The sequence below is a fragment of the Sciurus vulgaris genome, assembly GCF_902686455.1.
Source record: "Sciurus vulgaris genome assembly, chromosome: 5".
Lineage (NCBI taxonomy): Eukaryota > Metazoa > Chordata > Mammalia > Rodentia > Sciuridae > Sciurus > Sciurus vulgaris.
Genome location: NC_136465.1, coordinates 174,704,267 through 174,723,559, shown reverse-complemented (window position 1 = coordinate 174,723,559; position 19,293 = coordinate 174,704,267). Strand labels below are relative to the sequence as shown.

General features: G+C 47.0%; 1 protein-coding gene across 5 annotated transcripts; it reads left to right on the top strand.

Moving 5' to 3' along the window:
- The first annotated feature begins 8,809 nt into the window (after positions 1-8,809).
- On the top strand, positions 8,810-18,554 carry LOC306660780 (cytochrome P450 2D14-like). 5 transcript variants are annotated; one of them, XM_079139229.1, is made up of 11 exons: positions 8,822-8,964; positions 13,383-13,540; positions 14,349-14,597; positions 15,527-15,698; positions 15,916-16,068; positions 16,152-16,312; positions 16,734-16,910; positions 17,084-17,225; positions 17,432-17,619; positions 18,073-18,214; positions 18,304-18,554. In XM_079139229.1, exons 3-11 carry the CDS (start codon positions 14,409-14,411, stop codon positions 18,480-18,482), a joined length of 1,503 nt encoding a protein of 500 aa, XP_078995355.1. In that variant the 5' UTR covers positions 8,822-8,964; positions 13,383-13,540; positions 14,349-14,408; the 3' UTR covers positions 18,483-18,554. The 5 variants fall into 5 exon arrangements, with proteins under 5 accessions (XP_078995354.1, XP_078995355.1, XP_078995356.1 ...); XM_079139228.1 differs by lacking the exon at positions 13,383-13,540 and having other exon boundaries at positions 8,810-8,964; XM_079139230.1 differs by lacking the exons at positions 8,822-8,964; positions 13,383-13,540 and adding an exon at positions 9,033-9,546.
- The last annotated feature ends 739 nt before the right edge of the window (positions 18,555-19,293 follow it).

Sequence of the window (19,293 nt, the reverse complement as noted above, 5' to 3'; positions counted from 1 at the left end):
TTTTGCTGGATCCAATATGTTTGGGTATGTCATATTGTCCTTTTTATTCACCTCAAGTTATTTTCTAAGTTCCCTTAACTTTTTTGACCCATTGATCATGTAATCTCCACATATTTGTCAACTTTCTAGTTTTCCTTCTGTTGATTTCTAGGCTGATTTTGTAGTGAGCAGAAAAAATTACCTTTTTCCATATTTTTAATTGGAGCATTAGAATGACACGTGATGGTGGGGTTTGTTCTTACATATTCATAAATTGGACAAGATGTAACAAGATAATTTGGTAAATAATTCCCCCTGTCCCTCCCTCCTCGTTTCCTCTGGTCCCTTTCCTCTATTCTACAGATATCCCTTCAATTTTCATGAGATTCCCAAACTTTCTTTTCCATTTTCCCTTCTAGCTCCAACCTACGAGAGAAAATGTACAACCCTTGGCATTCTAAGTTTGGCTTATTTCACTTAACATAATGTTCTCAAGTGCCATCCATTTTCCTGAAAATGACATAATTTTATTCTTCTTTATGGCTGAATAAAACTCCATCATGTGCATAGATCACTTTTTCTTTATCCATCCATCCATTGAAAGACACCTAAACTGGTTCCTTAGTTTTGGTTATTGTGAAGTGTACCACTATAAACATGGGTATGCCTGTATCACTATAGTATGCTGACTATAATTCTTTGTGATAAATACTGAGAAGTGACATAGCTGGGTCATATAGTCCATTCCTAATCTTTTGAGGAACCTCCATACTGATTTCCATAGTGGTTTTTCTAGTTTACAATCCCATTAACAGTGCAAAAGTGTTGCTTTTTCTCCACATCCTCTCCATCTCCATCACTGGTTATATTTTTTTTAAATTTATTTTTATTTATAAACAAATGGGATACGTGTTGTTTCTGTTTGTACATGGAGAAACAGCATACCATTTGCGTAGTCATACATTTACATAGGGTAATGATGTTTGATTCATTCTGTTATTTTTTCCTTCCCCCTACCCCTCCCACCCCTTTTCCCTCTATACAGTCCCTCCTTCCTCCATTCTTGCCCCCCTCCCACCCACCATTATGTGTCATCATCCGCTTATCAGTGAGATCATTTGCCTTTTGGATTTTTGAGATTGGCTTATCTCACTTAGCATGATATTCTCCAATTTCATCAACTTGCCTGCAAATGCCATAATGTTATCACTCTTTATAGATGAGTAATATTCCATTCCATTGTGTGTGTGTGTGTGTGTGTGTGTATGTGTGTGTATATATATATATATATATATATATACACACACATACCACAGATTCTTTATCCATTCATCAGTTGAAGGGCATCTAGGTTGGTTCCACAGTCTGGCTATTGTGAATTGAGCCGCTATGAACATTGATGTGGCTGTATCTCTGTAGTGTGCTGATTTTAAGTCCTTTGGGTATAGGCCGAGGAGTGGGATAGCTGGGTCAAATGGTGGGTCCATTCCAAGCTTTCTAAGGAATCTCCACACTGCTTTCCAGAATGGCTGCACTAATTTGCAGCCCCACCATCAATGTATGAGTGTACCTTTTTCCCCACATCCTCTCCAACACCTATTGTTGCTTGTGTTCTTGATAATCGCCATTCTAATTGGGGTGAGATGGAACCTTAGGGTAGTTTTGATTTGCATTTCTCTTATTACTAAAGATGGTGAACATTTTTTCATATGTTTGTTGATTGCTTGTAGATCTTCTTCTGTGAAGTGTCTTTTCATTTCCTTAGCCCATTTGTTGATTGGGTTATTTGTATTCTTGGTGTAGAGTTTTTTGAGTTCTTTATAGATTCTGGAAATTAGTGCTCTATCTGAAGTATGAGTGGCAAAGATATTCTCCCACTCTGTAGGTTCTCTCTTCACATTACTGATAGTTTCCTTTGCTGAGAGAAAGCTATTTAGTTTGAATCTATCCCAGTTATTGATTCTTGCTTTTATTTCTTGTGCTATGGGAGTCCTGTTAAGGAAGTCTGATCCCAAGCCAACAAGGTGAAGATCTGGACCTACTTTTTCTTCTATAAAATGCAGAGTCTCTGGTCTGATTTCAAGGTCCTTGATCCATTGTGAGTTGATTTTTGTGCAGGGTGAGAGATAGGGGTTTAGTTTCATTCTGTTGCATATGGATCTCCAGTTTTCCCAGCACCATTTGTTGAAGAGGCTATCTTTTCTCCATTGCATATTTTTGGCACCTTTGTCTACTATGAGAAAATTCTATTTATTTGGGTTTGTGTCCGTGTCCTCTGTTCTGTACCATTGATCTACCTGTCTATTTTGGTGCCAATACCATGCTGTTTTTGTTACTATTGCTTTTAGTATAGTTGAAGTTCTGGTATTGCGATACCCCCTGTTTCATTCTTCCTGCTAAGGACTGCTTTAGCTATTCTGGGTTTCTTATTCTTCAGATGAATTTCATGATTGCTTGCTCTATTTCTGTGAGGTACATCATTGGGATTTTAACTGGAATTGCATTGAATCTGTATAGCACTTTTGGTAGTATGGCCATTTTGACAATATTAATTCTGCCTAGCCAAGAACATGGGAGACCTTTCCATCTTCTAAGGTCTTCCTTAATTTCTTTCTTCAGCGTTTTGTAGTTTTCATTGTACAGATCTTTTACCTCTTTGGTTAGATTGATGCCCAAGTATTTTTTTTTTTTTTGAGGCTATTGCAAATGGAGTTGTTTTCCTCATTTCCCTTTCAGCTGTTTCATCGCTTGCGTATAAAAATGCTTTAGATTTATGCGTGTTGATTTTATAGCCTGCTTTTTTGCTGAATTCATTGATGAGGTCTAGAAGTTTTCTGGAGGAGGTTTTTGGATCCTCTAAATATAGAATCATGTCATCAGCAAATAGGGACAGCTTAAGTTCCTCTTTTCCTGTTCATATCCCTTTAATTTCTTTAGTCTGCTTAATTGCTCTGGCTCGAGTTTCAAGGACAATGTTGAATAGAAGTGGTGAAAGAGGACATCCCTGTCTTGTTCCCATTTTTAAAGGGAATGGTTTCAGTTTTTCTCCATTAAGAATGATGTTGGCCATGGGCTTAGCATAAATAGCCTTTACAATGTTCAGGTATGTTCCTACTATCCCTATTTTTTCTAGTGCTTTCAGCATGAAGGGGTGTTGTATTTTGTTGAATGCTTTTTCTGCATCAATTGAAATAACCATGATTCTTATCCTTAAGTCTATTGCCATGATGGATTACGTTTATTGATTTACGGATGTTAAACCATCCTTTCATTCCAGGGATGAATACCCCTTGATTGTGGTGCACGATTTTCTTAATATGCTTTTGGATATGGTTTGCCAATATTTTGTTAAGGATCTTTGCATCTATATGCATCAAGGATATTGGTCTAAAATTTTCTTTCCTTGATGTGTCTTTGCCTGGTTTGGGTATGAGGGTGATATTAGCTTCATAGAATGAGTTTAGTAGGGTACCCTCCTTTTCTATTTCCTGTAATACTTTGAGAAGTATTGGAATGAGTTCTTCTTTGAAGGTCTTGTAGAACTCGGCTGAGAATCCGTCTAGTCCTGGGCTTTTCTTGGATGGTAGGTTTTTAATGGCTTCTTCTATTTCATTGCTTGATATTGATCTGTTTAAATTGTGTATGTCCTCCTGGTTCAGTTTGGGAGGAGCATATGTCTCTAGAAATTTGTCAGTGTCTTCAGTAGATTCTATTTCGTTGGAATACAGATTTTCAAAGTACCTTCTCATTATGTTCTGTATCTCAGTGGTGTCTGTCGTGATATTTCCTTTTTCACCACGAATTTTAGTAATTTGAGTTTTCTCTCTCCTTCTCTTTGTTAGTGTGGCTAAGGGTTTGTCTATTTTGTTTACTTTCTCAAAGAACCAACTTTTTGTTTTGTCAATTTTTTGAATTGTTTCTTTTGTTTCAATTTTGTTGATTTCAGCTCTGATTTTAATTATTTCCTGTCTTCTACTACTTTTGTTGTTATTCTGTTCTTTTTCTAGAGCTTTGAGCTGTAATGTTAGGTCATTTCGTTGTTGACTTTTTGTTCTTTTCTGGAATGTGCTCCATGCAATGAATTTTCCTCTTAGTACCACTTTCATAGTGTCCCAGAGATTTTGATATGTTGTATCATCATTCTCATGGACCTCTAAGAATTTTTTAATCTCCTCCCTGATGTTTTCTGTTATCCATGTTTCATTCAATAGCATATTATTTAGTTTCCAGGTGTTGGAGTAATTTCTCTTTTTTATTTTGTCATTGATTTCTACTCTCAGTCCATTATGATCTGATAGAACACAAGGTAGTATCTCTATTTTTTTTGCATTTCCTAAGGGCTGCTTTGTGGCATAACATATGGTCTATTTTCAAGAAGGTTTCATGTGCTGCTGAGAAGAAAGTGAATCCGCTCGTTGATGGATAGAATATTCTATATATGTCTATTAAGTCTAGGTTATTGATTGTGTTATTGAGTTCTATGGTTTCTTTGTTCAGTTTTTGTTTAGAAGTTCTATCTAGTGGTGACAGCAGTGCATTAAAGTCACCCAGAATTATTGTGTTGTGGTCTATGTGATTCCTGAAATTGAGAAGGATTTGTTTGATGTACAGGGATGCACCATTGTTTGGGGCATAAATATTTACTATCGTTATGTCTTCCTGATTTATGATTCCCTTAAGCAGTAGGAAATGTCCTTCTTTATCCTTTCTGACTAACTTTGGCTTGAAGTCCACTTCGTCTAATGTAAGGATGGAAACCCCTGCTTTTTTACTGAGTCCATGTGCGTGGTAGGTTTTTTCCCATCCTTTCACCTTTAGTCTGTGGATGTCTTTTTCTATGAGATGAGTCTCTTGCAGGCAGCATATTGTTGGGTCTTTCTTTTTAATCCATTCTGCCAGTCTATGTCTTTTGATTGAGGAGTTTAGGCCATTAACGTTCAGGGTTATTATTGAGATATGATTTGTATTCCCAGTCATTTGGCTTATTTTTGGTTTTTAAGTTTGCTTGGTTTCTCCTTTGAGTGGTTTTTCTCTAAGGTAGTTCCTCCCTTTGCTGACCTCCATTGTTGTTTTTCATTTCCTCCTCATGGAATATATTGTTGAGAACATTCTGTAGCACAGGCTTTCTATTTGTAAATTCTTTTAACTTTTGTATATCATGGAAGAATTTTATTTCATCTTCAAATCTGAAGGTTAGTTTTGCTGGGTATAGGATTCTTGGTTGGCAACCATGTTCTTTCAGAGCTTGAAATATGTTGGTCCAGGCCCTTCTAGCTTTTAGAGTCTAGGTTGAGAAGTCGGCTGCTATCGTATTGGTCTCCCCCTATATATAATCTGATGCTTTTCTCTCATGGCCTTCAAAATCCTATCTTTATTTTGAATGTTAGGCATTTTCATTTTAACATGCCTTGGTGTGGATCTGTTGTGATTTTGTGCATTTGGTGTTCTGTAAGCCTCTTGTATTTGATTTTCCATTTCATTCTTCAGGTTTGGGAAATTTTCTGATATTATTTCATTGAATAGGTTGTTCATTCCTTTGGTTTGTATCTCTGTGCCTTCCTCAATCCCAATAATTCTTAAATTTGGTCTTTTCATCTTGATGTCCCATAGTTCTTGGAGATTCTGTTCATGATTTCTTACCATCTTCTCTGTTTGGGCAACTTTATTTTCAAGATTAAATATTTTCTCTTCATTGTCTGAGGTTCTATCCTACAAGGGGTCTAGTCTGTTGGTGATGCTTTCCATTGAGTTTATTTGGTTTATTGTTTCCTTCATTTCAAGTATTTCCATTTGGTTTTTATTGACAATCTCTATCTCTTTGTTGAAATGATCTTTTGCTTCCTGCAGGTGCTCTTTCAGCTTATTGGTATTATCATTCATTGCCCGCATTTGCTCCCTTATCTCATCCTTTGCTTTGTGAATCATCTTAATCATGTATAATGAAGTCCTTTTCTGACATTTCTTCTAACATACTGTCATTGGATTCTATTACTATAGAATCCAGATTTGTTTGGATCATTTTCTTCCCTTGTTTTTTCATGTTGTTCATGTATCTTCCCCTCTAGCAGTGCAGATCTGGGGTATTGCAGATTTCCCCCTATAGGCTTATAGGGGCCCTATAGGTTTCCAAAACCCTTTCTTTAAGGGGAGATCAATATTAGCAGTGCCCAATTCAGACACTATGCAATCCTAGACCAAATAGCCCCTATGAGGACAATAACAAAATTGTCATAATAAACAGAATGAGTTCAAATATTATCTTCAATAAAACAAACAGATTTTCAATAAGGTCTGCAGTTTCTAATGGAGGACCAAGAAGATGCAGAGGGATGTAGAATGTGGCTGTTAATGGGATAAGAAAAGATTATACAGAAGTTCTAGATAATAGAAAGGGTGAGAGTGTAATCAAAAGAAATTGGATATTAGCATGCAGAAAAGTGAGAGAGAGACTCTGAGGGAACAGGTAAACAAAAGGAAAAGAGAGCAAGAAAAGTAAAGAAATAAAAACTTAAATTTTTTCTCTAAGGAGAAAAAAGAAAATCTACAGTATAACAGTCATATAGTAATGAAACCTCCCAGTGTTGAGTAGCCTGATGCATGAGAGGTACCTGACAATGAGCTTCAAGCCTCCAGCAGGCGTCTCAGGATGGGATTTGCCCCCCATTTAACAATTCTTTATGTGCTGAACATAAACACTATGGGAGTGATCTAGATTGAGACAATCTCACAGGTCTGGTGTCCATAGTCTTTGTGTTAATATCCTATTTTTGCTGCAGGAGGTAGTGTTCTGCATATGTCTGTGAGGTACAATTGATAAGTATTGTTGTTCAGGTCTTCAATTTCTTTTACTGGGGCCTGAACCCCGGGCCTCGTGCATGCAAGGCAAGTACTCTGCCAACTGAGCTATCTCCCCAGCCCTTCAGTTTCTTTAATGATCCTCTGTATGGTTGTTCTGTCCACTGTTGATGGTGGGATGTTGTAGTATCTGACTATGTCAGAAGGACTGTCATTTTCTCTTTTCAATTCTCTCAATTTTTGCTTCATGCAGTTTGGAACCATGTTGTTATTTGCATGTACAACCATGTGCTATCTAATGACATGGCATGTTTTGGGAACAGCACTCTTGGACATTTCATTCTTGTGTGAACATTATAGGCTATATTTACAGAAACTAAGCACTAGATGACATAATTATATGGGACCACAACTGTGTGAAACGTACATCATTCTCGACATCATTATGTGGTGCATGACTGTTTATAATTTTGAATTTTATTTTATTTTATTTTATTCCTTACAGTATTGAGTATTGAATCCAGGACCTTTGATATCTTGGGTCCATGCTTTAACACTGAGTTATATCTCAGACTTTTCCCCCCAAATTTTATTTTCAGATGGTGGACTCACTAAATTGCCCAGACTGCTCTTGAAATTGGGATCCTCCTGCCTCAGCCTCCCAAGTATGGGGGATTGCAGGCATGTTGCATGTTAATGATTTTTATACCTGAATTGAACTTTTCTCAATTCATTTTGTTCCTTTGTAATTTCATTGAATTCCACATCTATTAGATACTAATGTAACCACCTTAGCTGTCTTGGTTACTATATTTTCCCCATCCTTTTAATTTCAACTTCTTTTTATCTTTTTATTTGAAATGAGTCTGTTAGTCAGCATCTAGACAGATCTTGTTTTTTATCCAACCTACCAATCTCTGCCTTCAAGCATAGGGTTTAACCCAGAGACATGTAAATACTGACGAGAGATATTTGCTTCTGCCATTTAGCTGTTTGTTTTTTGCATTTAAAAATTTCCCCTTAATTCCTCCATTACTTCCATTTGCATTTAGTTGATATTTTTAGTGTGTCACTTTGATCTTTCTTTTTCTTTCATTTTTAAAAATTATTTTCTCATTGTTTACATTAGGAATAAAAGCAACAGGCTAAACTTACAAAAACCTTGTATGAATAACAACTTACTTTCTATAGTATAAAAATGCTGACCAGACGTATTTCCATGCGTTCCTCATTCCTTATTGTTCTACATGAAGTATTTATACATTCTGTGCTCATTCACAAAGATTTATAATCCCTAATCTATGCACTGGTGTTTAAAATCACATAGGGAACAAAAAGGAGGAGTTATGAATCCAGTGTTTTCACATTCACATATTGTTACTTTGTCCATTGTCCCTACCCCCCATGGCTTTGAGTTACTACCTAATGTAATTTGTTTTCAGCCTGGAGAGTTCCCTTGATCTCTTGTAAGGCAGGTCCACTGGTAATGAACTCTCTCAGTGTTTATCTGAAAATGCCTTGATTTCTTCTTTACATGTAATGGATGGTTTTGCCAGACAGGTTGACAGTCTTTATTTTCTTTCAGGCCTTAAATATGCTAGTGTGTTGTCTTTTGGACTGCATGATCTCTGATGAAAAAGTGTTGCTCTCCTATAGGTTTTCTGGTATGTGATGAGTTGCCCGTCTTTACTAGTTTTGAAATTCTCACTGTAATATCCCCTGTTGGCATAATGCCACTGAGGGTGTCTTGTCCTACAAAAAGCCCCAGGAACACCTGGGCACATATGGGAACTAAAGGTCCTTCCGGCCTCTGTGGGGAGAGGTGGTCACCAAATCCTGGAGGCATCTGGGTGCACTGATTAGACTACAAGTCCCAGGGGCCTGTAGCCGCATCGTGGAGTATAAATTCCAGAAGCCTCTGGGCACGCAGGCGACCTGCAAGTCCATCCGCGGATGGACTACAAGTCCCAGAGTTCTCTGGGCGCACGGGCAGACTACAAGTCCCCGGGTCCTCTGGGCGCACGGGCGGACTACAAGTCCCAGAGGCCTCTGGGCGCACGGGTGGGCTCTGGGAGGATCGCAAGCGCCTCAGGGCTGTGCGCAGGTGGAGGTTTTCGCGAAGTTTTGCGCCTCTCGGGCGGCGGCTCATCACCAGGCACGACCCGTCTCCGTCCTGCCGGCTCTCTCCAGGTACCGGGGAGCCGCTCCCAGGGTCGGGCGAGGGGCGCGGCCGTCCGGGTGCTCGCTCCCAGGAGGGCGGCACCGGGCGCTGTCCCTGCTCGGGCCCCGCGCCTCGCCTGCAGCGGCCCCGGTGCCCGCGTCCTGCGCGCGGCCCAGCTGGCTAGGGGCGCCGGTGGGAGCGGGAGGCGGCGGCCAGGTCCCCTGTATCCCGCTGTGGCTGTCACCTGTTTGCTGCCCGGGCCGGGGGACCCGCGTTGGCACCCGGAGAGCGGAAGGCGGAGTACAGTGGCCCCGCTGGTTTCCCAGGTCTCGGGATTCAGAGTCCTTGCCGCCCCGCCCTGGGACCCCTTGCGGGTCTCCGCCTGGACCTCCGCCCAGTGCGCGCGCCTCACCTCCTCGGCTCAGGCCTGTGTGGAATGTCCCCAGCCCCGGCGCGCGGCTCTGCAGCCCTTGGTCTCCGCCGCTGCCTCTGTCGTTTCTCCTCCGCGCGCCCCGAGGACCACATGCTCGTGTCCCCAGAATACGAGCTTTATGAGACAGAAGTTCCCCCGCGTCGGCTCCTGGGAGCGCGCCTGACACAGCAGCGGCCTGGTATGTTTTGGTTGAATTCGTTCCTGGGCTGTGTCTGCAATGAATAAAACTTTCTGCGGCTTTCTGTTTTCAGTGTTTGAATGCTGCGTGTCCGAAGGGCTTTGCGTTTATGCTGCTTTGACTTCACTGAGCTGCTTGCGTGTATTCATGTTTCGGGTCAGATTTATGAACATTCGGGACATTTTTTCTTAATAACCTTATTTCCTGTTCTCTCTTTCTCTGAGTCCACTATGGTCAGGTCTTACCTTGAAATTCATTAATCAGTTCTTCCTCCTGTCCAGGTTATGTTTGTTATGGATTCAGTGGTTGTGTATGTCCTCCCCCCAAATTCATCTGTTGATGGATGTATGGAGACAGCCCCTTTACAGAGATAATCAATGTTAAACAAAGACAAAAAGGATGGGCACTGATCCAATAGGATTACCATTTAAGCCACCAGAGATGGATACTGGCACCCCACCCTGCATTCTTTGCCGTAATGCAACACTAGAACTAGGCGGCTGACTGTAAGCCGGGAAGAGAGAGATCTTATCAATAACTGCCCTTGCTGAAGTTTGATCTGGGACTTTTAGCCTCTGGAATTATGACAAAGTACATTTATGTTATTTAAACCACCAGCTAGTCTATGGTGTTTTGATGTGGGCGGCCTGGGCAGACACACACTGCAGTTGAACCCATCAAGTCGGTTTTTCGTTTCTTTTATTGTAACTTTTCAGGTACATAATTTCTTTATTTTATTTTATTTTATTTTTTAATTGTAGATGGACACCATACCTTTATTTTTATGTGGTGCTGAGGATGGAACCCAGTGCCTCACATGTGCTAGGCAACTGCTCCACCACTGGGCCACCACTGGGCCACCACTGGGCCACCACCCCAGCCCTCAGCTCCATAATTTCTGTTTTGTTTTTTACATTTTTTCCTTGTTGGCATTCTCCGTTTGCTTCTGCATTTCCCCCCATTTTCCTTTAGTCCTCTGTCTCTGGTTTCCTTTAACACTTAACATTCTTGTCAAAAATTCCAGTGTCCAGGCTTCTTAAGGGATGATTTCTGTCACGTTGTTTTCCCTATGAACAGGCCATACTTCCCTGTTTCATTGTATGTTTTGTGATTTTTTTTTTTTTTTTTTTGACATTCTGAGTGTTTTACTATGACAACTCTGGAAATAGAATTCTTACAGTCCTCAGGAGTTGCAGATTTTTATATGTCAAGGCCAGGAGCTGTCCATTTTTCTCTCCTGGTGCTGAGCATCATACCCAGGGCCTCAAGCAAGTGCTTCCACTGAGAACATCCCCACACCGCATTTATAACTTTCTGAAAGCTACTTTTGCAAAGGTACATATTCCTCGCTGAATGAGGTTGCTGAATTTTCTGTTCCACTGTCCCTGAGTTCAGTGAGTGAACTGTAGATGATTTTCTTTTGAGATTTATATCTTTTTTTTTTTTTTTTTTTTGCGGTACTGGGGATTGAACCCTGGGCCTTGTGCTTGCGAGGCAAGCACTCTACCAACTGAGCTATCTCCCCAGCCCGAGCTTTGTATCTTAATGATAGGAAAATAAAGCATTTCCTTTGTAAGCTATAATTTGGGATAAGTAAAACAATGTAAATAAAGATGCAGTTGTTGATTTCACAGTGACATGAAGGAAACCCTTGGCCCTATTTCCTTCAACAATGATTTTCTTATTTAAAAAAGCAAAACAAAACCCCACACAATTTCTTCGTGTTGCATACGTGAAAAAATTCCAAAAAGAATTATTTCTCAAAACTCCAAGTTCTCTCCCTTCTGTTGACAGCCTCCATTCTCCAGGAGCTGTAGCCTCTGAGCAGGATCCTGAGCATCCAGAGAGTATCTGCAGGAGGAAGAGAGACCTCCACTTAGGAAGCCGAACTTCCCGGCAGCCTCCAGCTTCATTTGCTATGCTGCCTTTTTTTTTTTTAAATTGTATCAGAGATTGAACTCAGGGGCATGCGCCACCAAGCCACGTCCCCAGCCCTATTTTGTATTTTATTTGAAGACAGGGTCTCACTGAGCTGCTTAGCACCTCACTTTTGCGGAGACTGACTTTGAACTCGAGATCCTCAGCCTTCCGAGCCGCTGGGATTACAGCATGCCCCACCTCGACTGGCTGTTCAACCTGTTTACTGCTCAGATTTTCTTAGCAGATACTTACTGGAGGCGTGTGTCACTCTCCATTTTTCAAGTTCAAATTCATCAATGTTTCATGAAAATTTACAGTTCCATCTCAAAGCAGGGCCAAGTGCTTTTCTGTCCACATCCTCACTGAGGCTGGCAGTGCCAGGCATGTACTTGATATGAGCTGAGGAAGGGCAACAGGACCATCTGTCAGCCCCTTCCTCCACTGCGGTTGATGCCTAGGCAGGACAAGTACAGGAACACCAGCCAGCTCCCTGGCCTTTCAGCTGCCAAGGCCAGCTAGACACACCTTCCCACCAAGATTTCCTTAAATATCTGGCTCCTAAGAGGGAAAAAGAGCTACTACTATCTCTGAACCTCCTGATTGGTGCTTGTGGGAAAAGAAACCACTACAGCCTGGAGCACCCAAGCCAAGGTCAGTGGGACCTTCAGGGATCTGCGACACCTGCAGGAGCACAACCTCACATTTGTGGGGGGCCAGATCTTCACCCACCCTGGCACCAGCCACATGGTCCAGGAACTCGGGCCATTCTCTCCACAGCACAGGGGATTGCATGTGGTTTGCACAGACTCTGCTCTTAGCATAGAGCCATAGCGTAAGCGTTACCGGAACTCCCTTGGTTGCCGTCATGACCCATCAGGAGGCAACTTCTGACACAGGGATTCTGATCCTTTTTCCAGTTTTTTGGTTACATCAGTGGAGGGACCCATCCCCAGACTTCCCTGCCCCCCAACCCCATCCTGTTTTTTTTTTTTTGTTGTTGTTGTTTTTTGTGTTTTTTTTTTTTTTTTTTTTTTTTGCAGTGCTGGGGATTTGAACCCAGGGCCTTGTGCTTGCAAGGCAAGCACTCTACCAACTGAGCTATATCCCCAGCCTCCTCATCCTGTTTGATGTCACTTCTCTTTGGGTTTTTTAATCTGTTTTTTAGTTGTAGATGGACATAATGCCTTTATTTTATTTATTCATTCTTATATGGTGCTGAGGATCGAACCCAGTGCCTCAGACATACCAGGCAAGCACTCTATTGCTGAGCCGCAACCCCAGCCCCCCTTTGGAGGTTTTTAACTACTAATTCTGTCTACTCACTTGTTACATCTATAGTTTGTTGTCAGATAGTCATTCCATGTATTCTTCTGTATCAATTCATATTCTGCTACTGTAGCAAAAAACATACTGGGAAATTTATAAACAATAGAAGATTGTTCCATTCATGGTTCTGCAAGATGGGAAGTTCAAGAACAAGGAGCTGCATCTGGTGAGGGCGTTCATACTAAGCCTGATGTAGCAAAAGGGCAAGTGAGCACATGAGAGAGAGTGGGCCGTACTTGACATCATGACCAACCCGGTCATGTGAAAACCAGCCCACTCCTGCCATAATGGTAATCTGAGCATGACAGTCCTTGTGATCTGTCACCCCTGAAAGGCCCCCTTCTTGATACTGTTACACCAGCAATTAAATTTCAATGCAGGTTTTGAAGGATCATTCAAACCATAGCATATGTCTTAGTCCATTTTTTTTTTTTTTTTTTTTTGTTTGTTTGTTTCTGTGAAATACTACGAGACAGGCTACTTAATAAAGAAAAGAGTTTTATTCAGTTACTGTTCTAAAGTTTGGGGGGATGGTGCCACCATCAGCTTGGCTCCTGTGAGAAACAGGGTGGAAGTCCTCACAATTGCAGGATCCTGTGCAGGAGCAAGAGATGACATCACTATCTAGGAAGCAGTAAGCCTATTAAAGAGCCCACAGGACAGAGACCTGGAGAAATACCATACAGGGTTCCAGTTATCCTCTTTCATTGGACAGTGCCTGATTTCCCCAAGACAGCATGTGACACAGGTAGAGAGTATTGCCAGTCATTGGGGCTCAGCTGACTCCTGATGTGCAGGGACCTTACTAGGGTTTGGTCTTGCAGTCATGGAGCACCAGCATGGCTGACATGAGTTACCCAACCTCCAGCCTGCTAGAGGTCAGATCCATCTAGCCAGAGCCAAGGTCCCCACAGTGTGTCCCACCGTTAGCATAAACTCCTGGCATGAACTAAGGCCCAGATACAAAGACGGTTACATGATGCAGAATGCTCCCAGTGCAGACAGGACAGCCCCAGGAGCTGCTGAAGGTTCCAGATTTTAAATACTCCAGAGCTGCTAAGGGGCTCAGTTGGCCTTAATGCCCACAAATCAGGCCTGACTGAGCCTGCCCCACACTAGAGGCCAGCTACTCAGCCAGGACCATCACAAGTCTGACCAAACTTTACACATAACACCACAAAAGGTGGAGAAATCAGAGAGGAAAGAGGAGATGTGCCAGGATTCAGGTGCCAGAAGTTTCCCTGGGAAGGCCTGAGGGGAGCCCAGGAGGCAGTCATCTCCCTGCACCTCTCTGTCCCTAGAGGGCATGATTGGCCTCCTTCCCTGGCTCCTTACCAATGCTGGTATTCAGGCCAATGTGCTCGGAGAAGGTTCCTGTTCCTCTCAGGCCAGGCTGGGACTAGAGGAAGATCCCTGTGGGCTCCTACCCAAAGTGCAATCTTCAGAGCAGGTTGGCTCCTGGCAGAGGGCAAAGGGCAGCCTCAGCTCCTTCATAAGGGGAGGGCCCAGGCAGTCACATGCCCAGGGTGTAACAAGTCTGTCCTGCCTGGTCCCAGGTGCCTAGAGTGGCCAGGAGAGACGGGTGTGCCAGAGGAGCTCAGTGGACAGCAGGCAGCATGGGGCTGCTCACCGGGGACGCACTGTGGACCCTGGGTGTGGCCGTGGCCATCTTCCTGCTCCTGGTGGACCTGATGCACCGGCGCCAACGCTGGGCTGCTCGCTACCCACCAGGCCCCATGCCACTGCCTGGGCTGGGCAACCTGCTGCAGATTGACTTCCAGAACATGACAAACTCCTTCCAAAAGGTACAGGAGCCGGGGTGGAGATGCACACCTGTGATCCCAGCAACTCAGGAAGCTGAGGCAGGAGGGCCGCAAGTTCAAGGCTAGACTGAGCAACTTAGGGACACCTTACTCTAATAAAAGGTAAAAAGCGCTGGTGGTGTCACTCAGTGGTTAAGTGCCCCTGGGTGTAATCCCCAGTGCCCTCCCCGCCCTGCAAAGCTAAAATAGTTGATGCTGGATCACAGAGGAGGGTTCACAGAACCAACAGAGACTGGTTCTGAAGAACCAGTTGAGATGGGTAGGTGGAGCCACAGGCTGGACATGGAGCTGGGCCTGAAAGGGAGCAGGTTTGAGAGGCTTCCTGGGAGAGGGCACTGCGGGGCCCGAGGACAGATGGAACTTTCCAAGGGCAAATGTGCCAGAGGACAAAGGCCAGGTGGGACGGGACTTGGCAGGGGGTTTGGGCTCCAGTTGAACAGGATATAAGTCACGTAGGCCCCAGTCCCTTGTGATTCCTTCAGAGGGAAAGGTCTTGGGGATGAGGGAAGCGCCAGGGTCCTGAGCAGCAAGTGAGTCAGGAATTGGGGGTGGAGAGAGGTTGGCAGAGAGCACTTCACGTTTTCTGCTGCTGTGGGGCTTGTGCCTCCCTGCTCACCTCCGTGACCCTTGTCCTGCTGTGTAAAGTGGGGTGCTAGTGGGCCCCATTGGCAATTTCCTGACTGTCAAGGTCATAGCTGCCAGGTGCAGAAAGTTGGGTCCAAAAGGAGTTCCTGCACCTTAAAGGGTGTGACCTCCCAGCCCCGTGTTACCAGATGTCAACACCAGGTCGCTTCCTGGTGTTGTCCTGCTGTGCAGTTCCCCGGGTCTTCCGGGTCTTTTCGTGGTGAGGCTGAGGTCTGCAGCCCAACAGGGATTTCAGCTGGACAAATACGTGGCCCTTTCTGCTACAGCTGCGGTTCCGCTTTGGTGACGTGTTCAGCCTGCAGCTGGCCTGGAAGCCTGCCATAGTGCTCAACGGGCTGGCAGCTGTGCGGGAGGCGCTGGTGAACCACAGCGAGGACACCTCGGACCGCCCGTGGATGCCGGTCTATGAGCACCTGGGCTTGGGACCGCGTTCTCAAGGCAAATGACCTCAGGGGCAGAAATCCCAGACTGGGGATTGGCGCGGGCAGCTGATACCTGGAAAGAGGGATCAGTGACCTCAGGAGCTGTAGGGGGCCTGGGTACAGAGCAAAGCCAGAGCCGCATGTGGCCAGAGTTGTTGAGTGGAAGAGGGATCCTATAGCAGCAGAGGAGGAGAGATGGGCATGGTCAGTCTCAGTGTGCCCACCATTCCCAGGGGTGATCATGGCAACCTATGGTCCTGCCTGGCGCGAGCAGCGGCGCTTCTCCGTGTCCACCATGCGCAACTTTGGCCTGGGCAAGAAGTCCCTGGAGCGGTGGGTGACCGAGGAGGCCAGCTGCCTCTGTACAGCCTTTGCCAACGAAGCCGGTGGGTGACGGGCTCAGGGGCATAGCAGGAGAGGAGATGGGTGGGACTGGCAGGCAGGGCCTGATGGACGTGCCCCCTCCCAGGACACCCCTTTAGCCCCAGAACCCTCCTAAACAAGGCAGTGTGCAACGTGATCTCCTCCCTCATCTACGCCCACCGCTTCGAGTATGATGACCAGCGCTTGGCCAAGATACTGGACCTTCTGGAGGACCTGCTAAAGGAGGAATCCGGCTTGGTGCCTATGGTGCGGGGGTCAGGGAACTCCCCAGGGCCCCTTCTGTGCAACAAAGACTCAGAGGAGGGTTAGCATGCAGGAGCGATGGGGGGGCATTCTGGAGAGGCCGCCGTAGGAGGGAAGGCCGCGGGTGAGCAGATCTGGGACAGTAGCAGGACAGCTGGGCCGGGGTCAGAGGGCTCCAGCAGGGGAAAGCGAGCCCGTGCCCCCGTCCAGCTGGAACCACACAAGCCCGAGGTTCCCATGGTAGGCTCTTCCTGCTGGCAGCCCAGGGCCAGCAGAGAGCCTGGAGCCTGGCTCTGGGGACGGAGCTGGTCCCTGGGAGGGACAGGCAGGCCGGGGTCCACCCTGGAGGAGGCTGGGAGCTGAGACTGGTCCAGGCCAAGGAGGAGCACAGGAAGGACGCAGGGGCCCTCTGTGGCTGTCACAGGTGCTGAATGTGGTCCCAGTGCTCCTGCGCATCCCAGGGCTGCCTGGCAAGGTCTTCCCTGCACAGAAGGCCTTCATGGCCCTGCTGGATGAGCTGTTGACGGAGCACAGGATGACCCGAGACCCAGCCCAGCCACCCCGAGACCTGACTGACGCCTTCCTGGCTGAGGTGGAGAAGGTGAGTGGGGCTGCCTGAGACGGGCTGGGGTCGTGGGCCGAGGGTCCTGTGAGGCCCGAGAGCAGGCGGTATGGAGCCCGGTGACCCAGCACCTGGGGCGGTGGGGGTAGAATGGGAGGTTATTTGGTGACTCTTCCTTGTCCCCCTGAGCCCACCTTCTGCCTCTGGCACAGGCCAAGGGGAACCCTGAGAGCAGCTTCAATGATGAGAACCTGCGCATGGTGGTGGCTGACCTGTTCACGGCAGGGATGGTGACCACCTCGGCCACGCTGACCTGGGCCCTCCTGCTCATGATCCTGCACCCGGATGTGCAGCGTGAGCTGGGACGGGGAGGGAGAGCTGAGAGACTAAAGGTGCCCTCCTTTTGACCGGGACACCTGTGTCTCCAAGCACAGGCTGGCCCAGGCCCCATAAGGGCGATACCCTTCTCACCTGGACACAGCCCTTCCCACAGGGGTAGGAGGGGGTCAGGGAGCAGCCCCCTGGCTTCTGACACACTGTGGGGACGCTTGTCTGTCCAGGCCGCGTCCAACAGGAGATTGATGAGGTGATAGGGCAGGTGCGGCCTCCAGAGATGGGGGACCAGGCCTGCATGCCCTTCACCATGGCCGTGATTCACGAGGTGCAGCGTTTTGGGGACATCGTCCCACTGGGTGTGCCCCACTTGACAACCCGTGACATCGAATTGCAGGGCTTCTTCATCCCCAAGGTAGGCCCGGGACCCTCCACCCAAGCTCAGTGCCACCAGTAAGTTAGTGGCCCCAGCATGGCCACTGCTGGGGGTGGAGGACTGGCATGTAGCTCACTTAATTCACAATCCCACTGGCGCTGCCTGTCCCAGCCTGAGCGGGTCTGGGAAGCAGAGGAGCAGCCAGGCCAGCCCAGTACGACAGAGCCCCAGGGTGCTGGGGAAGTGGGTTAAAACCTGCCTCCGCTTGTTGTGGCAACTGCAGCACACAGGGACAGGATTAGTGTGGGTGTTTGTAGGACCCTTGTCACCAGGCCCTGCCATCATATCAGCCAGGATGCCGAGGTTCTTCTGGGGCTGAGGATTCCTTCCAAGGGTTCAGGTGTGGACCGGGGGAGTCTGCCCAGGCTGGTTCAGTGGAAGGGTCCCGACGTCCCCATCCCGGTGCCTGCTCATGCCAGGCATCTCCTCCAGGGGACGACGCTCGTCACCAACCTGTCATCTGTGCTGAAGGATGAGACCGTCTGGGAGAGACCCCTCCGCTTCCACCCTGGACACTTCCTGGATGCCCAGGGCTGCTTTGTGAAGCGGGAGGCCTTCATGCCTTTCTCAGCAGGTGCCTTGTGGGCCCTCCCTGACCTCCCGCTGGAAGCCTTGTGGGGGCGGAGGCCAGGGAGAGGCCCACTGAGCTGTACCCACCCACAGGCCGCCGCGCGTGCCTCGGGGAGCCCCTGGCCCGCATGGAGCTCTTCCTCTTCTTCACCTGCCTCCTGCAGCGCTTCACCTTCTCGGTGCCCGCTGGACAGCCCCGGCCCAGCGACCATGGAGTGTTTGGTGCCATGGTGACCCCACCCCCCTACCAACTGTGTGCTGTGCCCCGCTAGAGGAGGCGGCAGACCCCCACCCTGCCCCCAGACGGGGCTCCGATGTTCAATAAACCAGTGTTGTCCTGCCTAGCCCCTTGTTTCTGACTCGGCCCGGCTGTCCGGTCCTCAGCCCCGTGTCTGAGGCCAGCCCTCGCCCCTGCCTCATCCTTCTGACTGGACTCCTCGAATGTGCTGGAGAAACGGGCGTCCTGTGCTCAGCAGGTGGCATCTCGCCCCATGACACCCACAGAGACCCTTCGCCGGCTGCTGGGTTGATGGCCAACTGCAAGAAGTCTGGACTCTGAGGGTCTCAGGTAGGGGACAAGCGGACAGGTTTCCACTAAGAATCGGCTAAGAACCAATGCCGTGTCAGGCTGGCTGCCAGGTGGCGGGACTCGGAGCAGGTGCTGCTCCCCAGAAGTTGGACGGAGCCTCCGAGTCCAGGGGTGTTCTCTTGGGCTTGGTCTGTTAGGGGTGGAGCTGCCACATGGCCAGCTGCAGCGACTCAGTCCCTGTCTTCTCGTGGGTCAGACGAGATGGCCCAGCACCCCACCCAGATCCCGTCCCTGGTGTGAAGTACCCTGGAGACACAGGCGCTTGCCGGGAAGGACGTGCCGAGGCCTAGGGAAGGCCTGCCTGCAGCCCCTCAGGAGTCAGGCATTGGTTGTAGTGTGGGATGGAACCGCCAGGCCTGCTGAGTCACTCTGTCCCGCAAGGGCCACTCGGCTCCTACTGCAGAAGGATCACATCTGTGTGAGCACCTGTGTTAGTTTTTATTGTGGTAAGCCTGCACCTAAAATGTACTCTTGAACTACTTTCAAGTGTGCAG